The sequence below is a fragment of the Malaclemys terrapin genome, chromosome 1, assembly GCF_027887155.1.
Source record: "Malaclemys terrapin pileata isolate rMalTer1 chromosome 1, rMalTer1.hap1, whole genome shotgun sequence".
Classification (NCBI taxonomy): domain Eukaryota; kingdom Metazoa; phylum Chordata; order Testudines; family Emydidae; genus Malaclemys; species Malaclemys terrapin.
In genome coordinates, this window is record NC_071505.1 from 194,873,743 (window position 1) to 194,891,347 (window position 17,605).

Genomic DNA, 17,605 nt, shown 5'->3' on the forward strand with positions numbered 1-17,605 from the left:
TTATCTGGATAGATAACTGTAGTGGGGAGAAAGGGTGGAATATGGCTGGGCAGAAGCTGAAGGCACACTTTGCAACGGCTATAGTTATTCCCTTCTTTCCTTTGCTTATGCTATTGATGTTTGTTTATTAGCAAAATTGCTGTCTTTTGTGCCATAGACTATCCTTAGATTCTAAGGTGTTGTCTTGGTGATCCCATGAGCCACAGAGGGAACAGGAAAATGGCTTTCACATTCAAGTACCTATTTGCATAATTACTTCTTATATACACCTATATACCGGTACATGTTTGGGAGTACAATGGAGGTATGCACACATTTTCAGCTGCTTCATAGGTCCCTGCAGCTGCATGGACCTCATTGCTTGATCAGAGCCTTAGTTAGCAAGGTTTCAAGATACAGTCTTCTTTAGGCAGTCACATTAGTGTATCCACAAAAGAATAAGCAACGAATATTTGAGTCTTTAAACATCATTAGAATGCAAAATTTTATGAGGAAACCACCCAACACTATAGCGTTTCTGCTTAAAAGAAGCTCAAGGAAAGAACTGCAAGGAAGTAAAGACTGAGATGCATTGGCAAATCCACAGAAAAGCTAATATGACATCTTCTCTCCCTAAAAAGATCAAATCTCTTGTCTACAGATTCAATAAACTCAAAAAAAAAAGTATATTTTACACAGAAAATGAATGTATTTTTGTAGACTGTATGTTTTGGATAGTGCATTTCATGAATTTCTTGGAGATGTCAGTTTTTCTTTGTACCTTCTAAGTTATCACTTTGCATGTCTTTGAAGTCATATTTAGCATTAGTAAGACTAAAAGTCAGGAAATAGAAACTATTAACTGGCATAATGCACTTCACGATCTGGCTTTTCCTTGTTTGCAAACATAGAATCATAAGAAGAGCTATAACCCCAAAGCGCCATATTTGTGCATGGTTTGCAATTTCTTTAATATAGCTACTGGATTGCAGATCCTCTAGGGGACAGATCCTCAGATGGTATAAATTATGCTGATTTAAGCTGGTGTAAACTGAAGTTACTGGTGCTTTTTGACAATTTCTATCCACTGAGGATCTGTCCCTAGAATTTTTTTTAATTAAAATTTTGATTAATTAAAATGTCTAGATACCAGGTTTCAGAATTCTGTGCACTAGTAGAATAGCGATAATAGACTTGAGTCTAATTACATTTAAAATCAATTCTCCCTTTATAGAGGCCACCCCTTTCTATTCAGACAACTCAGAAAATAGTTGACAAACTGCTATGCCCACAATACAAAAAATCCTTTGCATAAAGTTAAGTTAAACAGAAAGCTATTCCTATATATTTACAATACCATTTTATTATTATATATCAATACACATGTTCATCTCTGTTGAGTCACAAAACCAGATCATAACTAAAGACAGGCAAAATAAGAGGAAGATTTCGTTATGCAAAAATTTGATCTGTCAGCCATTTTCCAGCCCCCCCCCCCCCCCCCCCCTCCCACACACACACACACAAAAGAAACAGTGCAGGGCGAGTCCCCATTTCCCAACTCTTTGAAGAGTAAATAGATTCTGATGAATGGCTCATCTCTAACTGTTCAGCTGGGAATCTTGGCATCTTTCAGAAACTCATTTTATTGATGGACTTTTAACTTCTCTTTCATAAAAATAGGCTAAGCCAATATTGTTTCCGTTGATTTTATTAAGAACTCTAGAGCTTGCTCTTCTAGACCCACAGTCTTTGCTCCAGTTCACAATGACTACCACTTTTAGCCAGAAACACATGGTCTCCCCCTTACCCAACTTGAAGTTATAACGTAAAGAACCATACTTACCGGCCTTAATGTGAACATCCTGACTTCTGATTTTCCCTGAAGGATTTTCAGCTGTGCAATAGTAAGTGTTATCATGGATTAAGTTATTAAAGCTTGAAGGAGGGAAGGGGAAAATTTGGAGAGTGCCATTGGGGTGGACGTGGCGGATCCCTGGGACATCATAGATCTCCTCGCCCGTTGCTAGGTACCATCTGAGTGTCACAGGAGGGATCCCTGCTGCAGGACAGGGCACCAGTGTGCCCGTGGTGCTAGCAAACACTACCTCTTGCAAAGATGCATTGACAAAATACAGGCTGGCATGTAGATCTTCACTGAAAACTGCAAGATAAAACAGACAAATGTGTATTTAACAGCTAAGAAAATATTACTGCACATATCACAATTTTACACCTACAACTTAGTAGTAGGATAGTGATGCTCAGGACTTTTCTGCTCCTTAAGTAATTTCTTTTTGTAAAACACATACATCACAATCAATTTTGAACTGTTATGACAGTTGATGGAGGTAACTAGAGCAACTGGATCCTAATATAGGATAGGACAATTTGTTTCTGTGTTTGTCAGAATAAAACAATCAAAATGCTATGGATCTCAAAACACAAAGCAAAAGAGTTACTCCCCAGCAAGATTACCATTAGTCTAGAAAGAAGCAAATTAGATTACCTTTCCCATTGTTGATCCAGTATTCTTGCTAAGACCAGTCAAATACTAGCAGTAATTTACTTCAGTGAAACTTTCAGTAACTACAATTTGCTGTCTGGCAAAGGCTGTTAGCATTTATAAACAGAATTTGCTTTTATGTATTTTTCATCTCTGAGGTATATCAAACAATGTAATGAGAAGAACCGAGCAACTAATGAAAACAAAAATCACAGTTTCTTAAAAAATAACAAGAAATGTGTAGAAAAAAATTATTTGACCAGCGCTAGTAAAAAGAGTTGGATATGTTTAGGAGAGAGACTGTTTAAGGCTAACATGTCAACTATAGTTTGCTCAGCAATAGCTCCCCCCTGGCCTTGGACAATAGATCTTGTTATACTGAGAGGGTAAATACTGGCCAGAACAGGAAGTTATCCCCCTATTCTTTTAAGAAGGAAAGCCAGGAGATCATTTACCTTTTACCCAGAAAGCCAGAACTAAGCAGAAGGAACCTCACTCTGTTTCATCCAGAGTATAAGACCTCTAATACAACAGCATCTCCCTACTGTTCTGTGTTTGAGAACATGGCAGTGGAAAGCTTTACTTCTACATTTCTAGAAACTGGGATTTTTTTTTTTTTAACTGTACAACCATACCAGTGCATTATATATTTTTGCATTTAATATACATATAGTATTTACGCTAAAAACTAGCCAGTTCTACCTTAGACAAATAGGTAAGGTTGCATTATTATCTGCATTTGCACATCACTACAGCTTGAATTCTATAAACATTAAAGTAAAGTTATCCAGGGTAACTGCCAAGTTTTAAAAAGGTATCTATTGTGTATCAGGCCAGATTAAACATCTGCCAGAGAGTTCAATACTAACCTTTATCTGCAAAATGTATTATCTTGTGTTGGGTATAAAGAACCCCTAGCAACCACAAAGCTAATCTTTACAGGGTGCTATCTACTTCTGCTGCTCAATCTTATGGTGGTTGGCTGTGTAAGAGGGAGGGTTTCCTTACTTCTCCTGCCCACTAAGGGGGTGGGTGATAAGGAAGGAATAAGTTGTTTCCTGATACCTCTTTGAAGACCATAATGGGTTGGAACAAGTGACCCTTCATGGTGACCCCCACAAAGAAAGATGAGGATTGGTCTGGTATCCCCAGAAGACCTCAATGGGAGAGATCCTCTAGACCCCTTAGGTATCAGGAAAAGCAGATTGTCCACCTAAAAGACAGCAAAGCTAAGTGGAGAGGGATTTCTGGGGAAATCTCAGGAGGCAGGTTGAAAGGATCTTGTAGGTTTAGGAATCTGAATCTTCAAGCAGACTGACAGGGGATGGCTTACAGCCAGCCCAGGCAAACAGATATTACAGGTGCTGGTTCAGAGTAACACACATGAAACAGATCCTTCAAGGTTGGTTCAGCCATAGTCAAAACTTGATTTATTTTTTTTTAGTAAAGCAAACAGATATGAACTGAATACATACAGGAAGAAGATGGAGCCATTTCTATATAGTCAGATTTCTAATTATAGCCACATTTTAAAGTAGGGAATAAAACTGATTGTAACAGGATAGAGAATGAAAAAAAAAGTGGAAGTCACCATTGTTCATTTAACTATAAGAGCTATTCTCTATAATTAGAACTGAAATATTGTTTAACATATTTTAATATTCATCTCCAAAGAAGAGACACTCACAGTAATAAATACACTGTACAATCGCTAGCTCTTAATATGCTGTGCTGCATCTCAACAGATGGTCAGGTAGAACCAGTAGGCTTTCTGATTTAGGATGAAGAGATATATACAAATGGTCAGTGTCATAAAATAGAGAAGATGATCAGACATTAAGTTTGGTGCCTTACATAGAGCCTAACTTTTCCATGCACAATTTAAATCAAAATGCTATGCAAGTGAACTGGATGCATACTAGATGCTATAATATACCTTTAAGAAAATATCACATATTCCAGTTGCATGGTATCCCCTATAGCAACTTTCAATACTCCTGACTAACTTTTCATCCATCTGCCTACAGAATAATGCTTCACTTTAAAGTAGCATCTAGTACATATTCATCTTAATGGAAGCCACATGCACATATCAAAAAGAATCCCTGGAAAGTAATTGTAATGATATAATACACACACACAAATAGAAGATCCAAATGTATTTTGTTGCTGAGCACAAGGGATAAGCTGTTTGGATACATACTGCAGAAAAAAAAATCCAGAATGGGATAATGTGCAGTATCTTTCATTAAAAAGCTCTCTCTACTATGCTTCATAGAAAAAAATAATTTGCTGAACCACAGAACAGATGAGGTACCAAAAATTAACTGAAACTGAGATAAGGGGCGAAATATAAGTATATGTTGTTGTACCTTAAAATCTGTTAAATATTAAAATAGAAAATATGGGGGCTTAGTCAGGAGAGCAACAGTGAGACCATACCTGATGGCACTGGATGGAGGAGAAGGACTGTTATGAAAAGCAGTCAGGTTAAGGGTGAAAACAAAGACATGAAAGCTTGAAATAGGAAAGCGTATGAATACAAGCAAAGGATAAGAAGATAAGACAGATGTTGGAATGAACCCATCAACTTTTCAGAAAACAAACTTCTTTATTTATTTATTTTAAAAACTGGATCTAAAGCTGATTTGAAGACGTTTATCCACATTTCCCAGCATAGAGCCCAACATGCTATAGATACAAGTAAACACATTTAGGCCCTGCTCCTGCAAATTGTTCTGTGTGGCAGACCCCAGCACTCACAAAAACATCCACTGAAGAGTTTCAGGAGGTCTGCCTATGTGGAGCAAGTTGCAGGGCCCTGGAGGTGATATGAATCCAGACTGGACTTTAACTTTCTCCCCTAAACCAAAACGTGTTTACAGGCTAGACTGGGTCTAATAGCCACACGTTTTGATAAGTATAGTCCAGTAATTATCCTATCTCCCAGCCTGAAAGCCACTCGCTTCCCACAGCTCTCTAATGAATCATGAGTCCCATGTCCTTACATATACTCTGTATTTGAAGGTCTTCTGACAAGGCCAGCCAGTCTAATAATTGTTCTGCTTGATCCATATTGCTGGTGTCTACGGGTGTCTCTTGCTCCAGAGCTCACACCATACTAGGTGGGACACAATAGGGGCTGCTATAACTGCTGATTATACAGTGGAACCAAAGGCAAAAGGAAGGTGAGGTCATTCAGTATCTGCAGGGGGAGTCATAGTAACTGTGAGAGAGTGCTAGACATAGGAATTACCGTAGTGATTCAGGCCAGTGGAGAGGTCCATCTAGTTGTAGTATAACATCCTGTCTCCAACAGTGATCAGTACCAGATGTGTTGGGGAAGATGAAAGAAACCCTGCAGGGAGCAGTTCTGGGATAATATGCACCAGGTAAAGTTTCCCCCTAACACTTGTTAATTATTGGTTTATGTTCTGAATCATGGCAATATAGATCCATCCCCTCCACAACTGCTCATTACCTTTTTTTATTCTTGCTATGACCACTCAAATATTCATGTTATCCATATATTGTCCAACCCCTTTTTGAATCCTATTATTGTCCAACTCCATGAAACTCATTGCCACATAATTTAATTGAGGCTAACTGAGTTGTATATTTCCTTTTATCAGTTTTAAAGATGCTGTCTTTCATGTTCCACTGAATACACTAAAATTTCTTTGTTTTTATGTTCTTGTCTATTTAGGGGTCTAAGGCCACTTAGGGTTTTATTGGTCAAAACCCAGCACCCTTAACTCCACCCAGAAAGCCTTCAGACAGCAAGTGTAGATTCTGGAGCACTGATTGTATAGGGTGTAGTGCAGGGGTGGGCAAACGTTTTGGCCCAAGGGCCACATCAGGGTGACAAAACTGTATGGAGGGCTGGGTAGGGAAGGTTGTGCCTCCCCAAACAGCCTGGCCCCTGCCCCCTATCCAATCCCTCCCACTTCCTGCCCCCTGACTGCCCCCCTCAGAATCCCCCAACTCATCCAACCCCCCTACTCCTTGTCCCCTGACCGCCCCCTCCTGGGACCCCTAGCCCCTTATCCAAACCCCCTGGGACCGCAACCCCATCCAAAGCCCCCTGCTCCCTGACTGCCCCGACCCCTATCCACACCTCTGCCCACTGACAGGCCCCCTGGGACTCCCACGCTTACCCAACCCCTCTGCTCCCTGTCCCCTGACTACCCCCCGGAATCCTCTGCCCCTTAATCCAACCCCCCCGCTCTCCGCCCCTTTACCATGCCACTCAGAGCAGTATGTCTAGCAGCTGCACCGCATGGCCGGAGCCAGCCACACCACCGCACTGCCCTTCAGGAGTGCGCAGCCCCACCGCCGCGACAGTGTAGCTGTGGGGAAAGGGGAACAATGGGGGAGGGGCCAGGAGCTAGCCTCCCTGGCCAGGAGCACAAGGGCTGGGCAGGATGGTCCCGCAGGCCAGATGTGGCCTATGGGATGTAGTTTGCCCACCTCTGGTGTAGTGCATCACTAATTAAGTAAGCAGCCCCCACTTTGTACTAAATTTAGTTTCCAAATAGATTGATGGGGTCTAATCCTATATATCGAGTGCAACCTTGTTAAAGCTGGTGGGCATAACAGCTGCCCTCCATTCAGGCTAAAAGGGGGAACAATTATATGCCCTTTTGTTTAGCGACAAGTGAAGCAATAGGAGCCACCAGCCAAAACAAAGGTTATAGTGCATGTAAGGTAGGGTGACCAGATGTCCCGATTTTATCGGGACTGTGCCAATATTTTCCCCAGCACCTGCACAAAAATCCCTTCATTTTTAATATTTAAGATGCACAAAACTTAAATTATTAAAATTGAAGCTGGACAAAAGAAATAGTTTAATCATAGAGAAGACTCAGAAGAAATACTCACTTTCTTTAAAAACTGGCAAAGAAAAAGAGAACGTTACTGGCATTAAAAGAAGTGGCACCCAGAGCAATAGCTAGAAATTGGGTGGCCATGAGAGTTTACAACAGAGCTAGACCTGGGCAAACAACTGATTTTTGGTTCATTGGCAGTTAAACAAAGTCAGTTTGGTTTCCTAATATTAAAAAATTTCAGCAAATCAAAAAAGTTGACAAAAATTTCATTTTAGATTAACAAAACGTTAAGTCTCTGGGCATTTTTAAAATAAAAGCAAGGGAAATGAAGGAAGGGATAGATTCACAAATTGTGTGGGGAGTGGGATCTCCCATACAGCCTTCAGCCCAATGGCTAGAGCGATCACCTGAGATATGGGAGACCTACATTCAATCTCCCCTCCTTCCTGCCTGATGTGGAGCAGGAATTTAAACTTGGATCTCCCATATTGCAGGAGTGTGTCCTAACCACTGAGCTAGGGGGTACATCACTCTCAGGGTACATCTACACTACAGGGGGAAGTCGATTTAAGATACGCAAATTCAGCTACGTGAATAGCGTAGCTGAATTCGACGTATCACAGCCGACTTACCCCGCTGTGAGGACGGCGGCAAAATCGACTTCTGCGGCTTTCTGTCAACGGCGCTTACTCCCACCTCCGCTGGTGGAGTAAGAGCGCCGATTCGGGGATCGATTGTCGCGTCCCGACGGGACGCGATAAATCGATCCCCGCGAGGTCGATTTCTACCCGCCGATTCAGGCAGGTAGTGTAGACCTAGCCTCAGTATCTCTGATTGAAGCTGTTGTACTTTGTAACAATATTTGAATAGTCATCGGGCCAGAGAGAGTAAGCGATACTGACTCTACAGTCTGGTGGTTAGGGCACTCACTTGATAGGGGAAGACTCAAGTTCATATCCCTGGGTCAATGACTAATTTATACACAGTAAATGGCACTGTTTTAAGACTACTATGGAAAGGAAAGAGAAAGTTGCAGAGATCTCCTTTTGTCCATTGTAAGAATTTTTCAAGATGCTTGGATATCACTGTAGTGGGCATAGTATACAAGAAAGATAGATTAGGTAGACAAGTCTAAATGTAGTCAAACATTCCTTCCTCTCCCCAAAAACACTACCCACACCTTGGTTAAAAAAAAAAAAAAAAAAAAAAAAAATTGAATGGACAAGTAAAAATAATCATGATTACTAGGACTATTCAAAGAGACCTAATAGAGTAGCTTCAGCCAGAAGAAGGAAGTCAGAGAAGCATGGTATAGAATACACTGGCTGTGGTCATGTCTCCCTCTAGTGACTTGCCCCAGTGACCAGCGAATGTGGAATTGCAATAGATATTAAATATTTGTATTAGAGGAAGAAGAAAATGAATGAATGAATGAAGGCCAAATTCTGACCTTAGAAGCATACACAGCTCCTTTTAAGTCAGCGGGAATTGGATTTATACCTGAGGGAAGAATTTGGTCCTCTGTATTTGGGGATGAGAAGGTAAATGGGGATCATACAAAGAACAAAACTAGGACAGAAATAAGGCAGACACTCAGGAATGTTGCGGAAAGTAGGGGAAAAGAAAAATGGCATTGAATGACAGCAAGTTAGAAGTGGGACCTCAAAGAACTCTCTGAATGGCACTAAGAGAATGAAGGAAAGATTGGGTGCATTGAAGCATAATAATGAGAGATAAGGAGAGTGATAAATCAAACACAAAATATTTCAAATACAGAAAACAAAAAATGAAGTCAATTGCACAAACAATCATGAGATTAAAAATATATAATTAACAATGAACCGACAATGTGGATATTAAAATAGTACATAAATATATAAATTAATATGGAAGCACCAATAAAACCAATACCCTATAGAACAACAATTTTAAGTTTAACTGGAAGCAAAGCAAGAGATGAACAGAAAAAAACATTTACTTGCTACAAGCCACTTCAATCTCCTTGCCCAACGCTGCTTTCTTGTAAGAATTCAAAGAAGACAAAAAAAATAAGGTTCTCTTTCCCCAAAAAGAAACTTTCAGAATTTGTTCTAATCAGACAGGTAAATAGATAGTTTTACTAGAGGAAAGGATTTACTAAATACTTCCTATCTTCTGGCAAAAAACACTAACTCATCCCCTGCTCTAAGTAACAGAACAAGTTTCTCCAATCTCTCCATAAGTGGCTCTGAATGGTTTTCCTGAACAAAACATAATTAAATAGTGTTGGTCAAATATTTTTCAACTAAACATATTTTTGTCCGAAAGTGCCAATATGTCAAAATTTAAACTTTTCATTGGGTTGTTTTTCACAAATTTTTCAACTTGAAACCAATTGAGAAAAAGTTTCAAAGTTTTGACTGTTCAGAAATTTAAGGTAGCTGAAATAAAAAAAAATAATAATAAAGTGGTTGAAATTGAAACAAAATGTTTAGATTCACCCAAATACAAAATTTGGGGGATTTTTGGTTTGTTGAAATTTGAGATTTCAATTTTTCAAGCCCAATTTGGGAAAAAATTTTCAGTATCTTGAAAAATTTTGCAAGTAAAAGCAGGCAAAAGCTGGGAAAAGCTATTTTTCTGCCCAGCTTTACCAGTAAGTTCTGTTCTCCGGGAACTCATACCAATTTAAACAGATTAAACTAACTGAAATACCATGAATCAGAAAGCTGAAAAGTTAAATATAAAAAAGGAGCCAGATAAACATCGACTTCATCTCCCTGTTACTGTAGCATTGTTTTATACAGTATTTTTTCCAGTCCATTTTCAATAGTGTGTTTACTTGTCCTGAACCTTAAAAGAAGAACTACAGCCTGGCTACCTCCAGGTATCCTATAAAGGATACTGATTACATACTTCCCTTATTTCCCTATCTTGTTATATCAGAAGCTAGGACTAGTAATATGGCTGCTATTTTAGACTACCTATCCCAGCCTGCCCTGCTCTTCAAGTTCTGAGAAGGAAACTGGTAGAATCCACCAGGACCTCTCATCATTGTGGTGGAGAGTGGAGTTTCAGCCCATCCTATCCATGGGACTCCAAACGAGGGCTGTAAAGCCAGCATCAGCAGCTTCAGCTTCTCAATGAAATCCAGACGACTTCTCTCTCGGTGACAGTGTCCCCTAATGCCACAGGCAAACCTGGATTGGAGTAATACTAGCCCAAGAGGTTTTCCCTTAAATTTCAAAGGGTCTGTACACCCAGTTACAGTCTGTAAATTCCATTAATATGCTACTTGCTTCCTCTTTCAGGTCATGATACAGATCCCGAACAAGTCAGCTACCAACTCGAATCCCTTTTGTACCTAATACGCACCTCTCCGCCATCTTGATACACTATATCATCAGAGGGTAATGAGGGGAGAGTTGTAAGATTTAATCATGATAATGGATTAAGTTGTCGGGGCAATTTTCTAGAGGGAATCCACATGTATTGGTGTTATGACTGTTTGCCCATTCGCCATTATGACTTATTCCCTGTATAGTGCTAGTATGATAGATATTAAGTTTGTTTTATGTCAAATTCCATACTGAAATTAGATGTTTATTGCTTTAATGTTCTGGCACAGTGTCAGTTAGTGAACTGCATCTGTCATAATTTACATTTATTGTACAAGAAAATTCTAGTTATTCTCCGGCATCACTGTAGCACCCAAATACTTTAAATATTCAGAGTCAGTTTACAGTCTAATAAAAGTACAATTCAAATACAAAGCAATTCTTGGCCGTACTATTCCACGAAATTCAAGCAATCCTGTAGTGCATTACTATTGCAGTAATGTGCAATGGAATGATCAAGGGGCAATATGGAACACAATATGTGCAAATAAGTTTTGTTAGCTTACATATTGTTTTAATGTGTCTTATGTAACCGGTGCCTCTCAAAAAAACAAACAATTTCTTTCCATGGAATACATTCCATAGTTGTAGAACTACTTCCCATGTAGTATATTCTGTAATGTTAGTCAGGCTATTAGTATTTTCGGGCTGAGAAGTATAAAATTACAGTGTGTTCAAAAGGAACAAAACCAGACTGTGCATTTCCAAATTGCTACTCTTATTCCATGTGCCTACTCTCAATTTATTATTCCAAGGGTGTATTCATCCGAAGCAGCCTCAAAACCTCTAATGAGGATAATTAAGTAGGCAATTGTTTTTTCCATAGATAAAGATTACTACAAGTCAACAAAAAGCGCACATTTTTACATTGCCAGTCTCACAGGATAGCATTTTATATTAAAATCAAAGCAGGCTTCCTCAATTAAAATAAAAGGTCCTCAGGTCAAACCATAAAATAAAAAGTGGAACCCACAAATGAGTTGCATCTCTGGAAGTGTGAAAAGTGGGGTTGTTTGGTATAGTGCATGGCAGGGACATGAACACAGATACTAAATGACAAATACCATGGGTGAAAGGCACGGAAACCTCTAATTAGTTAGGAAGGTATCATTTGTTTGTGGTATAAATGCATGCCTTCAATTTTGTGTCCAGTAATGTCTTGACTGATAGAAATGCAAGTAGGACAGATACTTCATTGCTTATTCATTTTGTAATTGAAAAGTTAATGTTTTAAGCTGTGCGATAGCAGTATAATTTTTTTGGGGGGGGGGGATTGGTCATTTCCTTTTTAAAATACAAAAGAAGTTTTAATAGGACACTTGACTTTTATTTGTTAGCTTGTTTTCAATGCGCTATTCTTGCCTCTTGCAGTGGAAAGCTCAGGTGAGGCCTATTTGTTATTTTAGGGTAAGAATAAAGAAATGAGCGGACTTGAAGAAAGTGGTTTGACGGTCATGAATAATCACTCAGAGGCAAGAGAATAGTCCAAAAGGTACTTTGTGTCTCCCCCAGAAGATTTAAAAGTCATAGAGAGGAGGAAGAGGAACATCTACGGAGCAGCACTCTGTGGCCTAGTCAAACAAATAAAAATATTAGTTAGCCCCTTTTAATTTTGAATTACAAAATGATCTCAATTTCTCAAACATTAATTATTTCTATGTATTTGTTGACTTGAGTTTTCAGCCTCTGAATTGCCTGTGAACTGCTTCAGTTTAAATATTCCTTGTTCGTGGTGTGCAATTAGACATCTACATAAGAAGATAAGAACGGCCATACTGGGTCAAACCAATGGTCCACTAGCCCAGTATCCGGTCTTCTGACAGTGGCCAATGCCAGGTTCTTCAGAGGGAATGAACAGAACAGGTAATCGCCAAGTGATCCATTCCCTGTTGTCCATTCTCTGGCAAACAGAGACTAGGGATACCATCCCTGCCCATCCTGGCTAGTAGCCATTGATGGATCTATCCTCTGTGAATAGGGCCCTACCAAATTCCTGCTCCATTTTGGTCAATTTCACGATCAGAGGATTTAAAAAATTGTAAATTTCATTATTTCAGATATTTAAATCTGAAATGTCATGGTGTTATAACTGTAGGAGTCCTGATCCAAAAAGGAGTTGAGGGGAGGGGGGGTCACAAGGTAATTGTAGGCAGGGGGTGTAGTACTGCTACCCTTACTTCTGTGGCACTGCTGTCAGAGCTGGGCAGCCGCAGAGTGGCAGCTGTGGCCGGGAGCCCAGCTCTGAAGGCAGAGCCGCCGCCAGCTGCGGCGCAGAAGTAATGGCATGGTACGGTATTGCCACATTTACTTCTGCGCTGCTGCTGGCAGGACACTGCCTTCAGAGCTGGGCTCCCGGCCAGCAGCTGCCACTCTGCGGCCACGCAGCTCTGAAGGCAGCACAGAAGTAACGGTAGCAATACTGCAACCCCCCTAAAATAACCTTGCGACCCCCCCTGCAACTCCCTTTTGGGTCAGGACCCCCAGTTTGAGAAATGCTGGTCACCCCCATGAAAACTGCATAGTACAGGGTAAAAGCACACAAGACCAGATTTCACAATCCATTACATGTTTTTCATGGCCATGAATTTGGTAGGGCCCTATCCATTAACTTATCTAGTTCTTTTTTTAACCCTATTATAGTCTTGGCCTTCACAACATCCTCTGGCAAAGAGTTCCACAGGTTGACTGTGCATTGTGTGGTTTTTGTTTTTTTGACTGCTGCTGCACATTGAGTGGATGTTTTCAGAGAACTATCCATGACGACTCCTGATCTCTTTCTTGAGTGGTAACAGCTAATTTAGACCCCACCATTTTATATATATATAGGTGGGATGATGTTTTTCAATGTGCATTACTTTGCATTTATCAACACTGAATTTCATCTGACATTTTGTTGGCCAGTCACCCAGTTTTGTGAGCTCCTTTTGAAACTCTTTGCAGTCTGCTTTGGACTTAACTTTCTTGAGTTAGAAACAGGAATTTGTTTCTGCATCCTGATTGGATGACAAACTCTTACAATTATATCATAACAAGTGAAGGGTAATGTAATTCCAATACTAAGCTAAAGTTGATTAAACTTTCAGGATTCAAAAATGCACAGCAGTTTTCCAGTATTCAAAAATCAATATTATGATGCCATTAATTTGAGGGAAAAAATGGGAATTGGTTTAAAATATTGGACCAGTTGTAATGATTAGTCAGGTTTACACTAATTTGCTGTATACTCTCTTTCTGCATATACCTGGAGGCTAAGTCATTGGTCCTACCTTAATGTAACCAGTGGATACAGGCATTTCCCTATGTGTCAAGATCAGTTCAATATTATCCCGAACCTTATGTAGTTCTATTATACCCTCTTGTTGTTTTTAGAGATTATACGACTTTTAAAAAGGGTACACAAGATCTTTTTCTCAGAGTAGATCCCATCCCTGCGAGGGAACTATTTCAACAAAAGAAACTAGGAGAGAAGAATGGCAGGGAGGGTAAGTTTGGATCTGCATGTCTCCTCCACACACACCCCCCCCCCCACACACACACACACACAAACACCAGACTACATCACTTTTAGGTGCAGGGCCATAGTTCCCTTCCCCACAGCCACTTTGAACCACAGACACCTCAGCAATTCTTCATCTCCTGCTGCCTCTTTTGAAGTCTTTTCCATTTGCCTAAAGGAGAGACTTCACTGGGGTCTGAGGAAACTGGAGCAGCAATAGCTTGTTTTTATGGGCATAAGATATTTATAAATGTTCTGCTGCAACAAAGATGAGGGAGATATCGGTTAGAAAAAATGGGGCATGAGCTGGAGGTAAGGTGAGAGGTGATAAGTAGGAAACAAAATTAAATAAGCATTATTTAATCTCACTATTACAGGGGTGAATTGCCCCTCCCCAAGAAGTCTTATTAATGTCTAAATTTTCCCCAGCTACACACTGATAACAATACCCCAACACCACCAAGATGTCTAAAGCATCACTAAGCTAACCCAAGATTTCATCTGGTACCTTGTTCTTCATGACTCCTTCCTACACTTTGTCTTCCCTCATCTACCATGTCTCTACTCAGACTGTGAGACCTTCAGGATCTTATGCAACTTGATTTGTCTGTATGACACTTAGTAACTTTTGGACACTAGGGCATACACAAAAGGCGCAGTGAAGAGGACAATGTTAGCACAAACTAGGAGCCGTTTAGTTTGTGCTCAGAGTGTCCACATGGGGGGAGTTACAGAGCAGCACTTTGGGGCACACTGCTATTCAGACCCTGTAGTTTGGAAAAAAAAAAAAAAAAGCCACAGAAATCCCAAGTTCAGTCACCACATACAGCACAGTCAAGTGCATAATCACATGTGCATTAGCAGCATATAGAAAACAGCACAATAGAATCCTTCTTGGCAACATTGTTCTCAGAGCACTCTGAGTCCCTATGCTTAGTGAAGGACTGTAGGCTCAAGGACAGCCAGACTATCTCCCTTCCCCTTATTTTAAAGGGATTTGTAAAGGGTAACATCAGAGTTACCAGGCAAACTGCACCTCTGACCCCACAGATCTCAGGCTATTTACTCAGGGTGGAATCATGTGATTCTCCCACTCAAACTGGGTACTTGCTTGTACTCCCCTGTGTATCAACTGAAAATATATCTTAAATAAAAAAAACAGACTGTATGCATTTCTATATTTTCCGTAAGGCTCACCATTCCCTGGAAATGGGGAGGCCGAGTTCCTCTAGACTCCTCCCCTCAGCCTGTCTCCCTAGACATCTGCTAACAAGATTCTTGTGAAGGAGGTTACAAGACACTTTAATTGTTTGGAGCCCTTTAATCAGGTAGTTCTGGCTCTAGAAAAACAAGGTTTGCAACTCACTGGAGACAGAGGACATAGGAGTCTTAAAACTAACAGCTTGGCCCCTGGTCTTTCTAGGGTGATATCTAGATGGTATTATCTGGGAAGCTACTGAGTTGCTTTCCTGTTTGTGCTTCCCACAGCCCATATTGAATCCAAGTATTACAGTGTGTAACAACATTCCACTACCCCGATATAAAAGTTATGCATCCTCTTTCAATAACTAGGTTACATATCCATATTCTTACATAGCAGCTCCTTTTGTATTCATAACTTTATTACATACCAGCTTTACTTGTGTCACAAACAGGACCTTCCTTTCCTTGATGTAAGCCTCATCCAACTGCCTCTGAGGTCAATGGAAAGACTCATTCACTTCAATTGGAGTTGGATCAGGCCCTAAAATGGTGAGGGGAGCACATACGTCACATGAGGACGGTCCTACACACAGAGGCACTTTCCAAACAGGACTATATTTTCCATCCAATTTGACTAGAAACTTAGCCCAGTCTGGCCCATTAAAATGTTGACATGGCACTGTAGTAATAGGATTCCCTTTTTTAAAACCTCTATAAACTGGGCCCTAAAACCTTCTAAAAAATGTTCTAATACTCTTAAAAGCCTGGAGTTGCTATAAAATATAACAAATAATATTCTGTTAGCTAGTACTATTATCTGATATCAACTCATGAAGAAAACATAGGAAAGTGGACCCTAAAACAGATTTTATCTTGGGAGTGGTGCTGAAAGCGTAATGATACACAGTACTATATATTGGCCAATGGATGAAGGACACATTTTCTCTTGGCTCACAATAAAACATTACAAAATGTTCTCCCAACTTCAATATATGTATTACTGTGCTCTGGAACAAGAAACTAAAATACAGAATGAACTAGACCAAAACTTCGATTGTATCATTCTAATCCCAGTATGTACAACAGAGACCAACAATGGAGCAGGAAAGGTTTTGCAAGTCAGGATTTGCAACCATAGCAATATTGCCAAAAGCATTGGGTCATTCCAGTTCTATTCTTTACTAAATATAGCAACCTGTTCAGGCAGTACAGTCATACCTAAAGCCACAAGGGGCCTCTGGGTTCTAGTAGCCTCTCTACCCCCAGCCCACTACGGACAGGTTGAAATGCTATGTGTAAGGGGACTGTTGCCCCCTTACTAACATTCAGTGGGGGTGTTTTGGTTGCTAGCTCCCAGCACTAAAAGGGGAGGGGTCGATGAGAAATCAGGAGCCTGAGACTGACAGTCCCCAGGAACAATGGCGAGAGGCCAATGCTCCAGATCAGCCTGATTGACAGGGCGGGCAGGCTAATCAGGGAGTCAGGAGGCCAGGGGGGGTCCCATCCTTCATGTGAACTGGAATTGCCTGGGTCAGACAGAGTGGGGCCGAGCTAAGGAGAGAGCCGGGGCCCGAGCTAAGCTGCTGGGAGCAGAGCTGCAGCCCCAAAGCCAGGGCACAGCCCAGAGAGAGCAGACCTGTCCTGGGAGCAGAGCTGCAGCAACCAGAGCGAGAGGGGCCAGAGAAGTAGCCCAGGGAGCTGAAGGCAGAGCAGCAGCAGCAGCGCTGAGGCAAAGTGGAGCAGTCCAGAGCCGGGTATGGTGAGCAGCTGGGGAGAGTGAGGGAGACCCTGGGCAGTGGGGCCAACGCAGGGAGACGCCTCAGTCAAGAGGCTCTGCAGGCCAGACTTGGAGGGGGATTGTAACCCTGTCAGGGCAGGGGCAACGCTGGGAAAAAGGGTCCTGCCACCTAGAGCCTGAGAGCGTGCAGCCACCGCCAGAGCAAGTGTCCAACCCACAGCGTCTCTGCAGCACAGCCAGGGCCTGAGGAGGAGGCCTGGGACCTACAAGAAACAGACTGTGACCTGCCCTGACGTTCCAGAGACACTGTTTGTGATGTTCCCTGCCACAGAGCAGGGTGATGTGTTTTCCTTTAACCTTTCCCATTTTTAAATTAATTGTTAATTAAACAACTTGTATTTGCTTTAAATTGTATTAAATGATCAGTGGGTCGGGAAGGTGCCCAGTACAGAAAGAGTACCGCGGAGTGGGGACACC

The 17,605-nt window shown here is 41.0% G+C and overlaps 1 protein-coding gene across 1 annotated transcript in view; it reads right to left on the reverse strand.

Annotated features, from left to right (window-relative positions):
• DSCAM (DS cell adhesion molecule) overlaps positions 1-17,605 on the reverse strand; it is a 630,903-nt gene that overhangs the window by 536,287 nt on the left and 77,011 nt on the right. Inside the window, exon 2 of the mRNA XM_054049425.1 lies at positions 1,826-2,143. Within this exon, the coding sequence (XP_053905400.1) occupies positions 1,826-2,143 (318 nt within the window). The remainder of the gene's footprint in view (positions 1-1,825; positions 2,144-17,605) is intronic.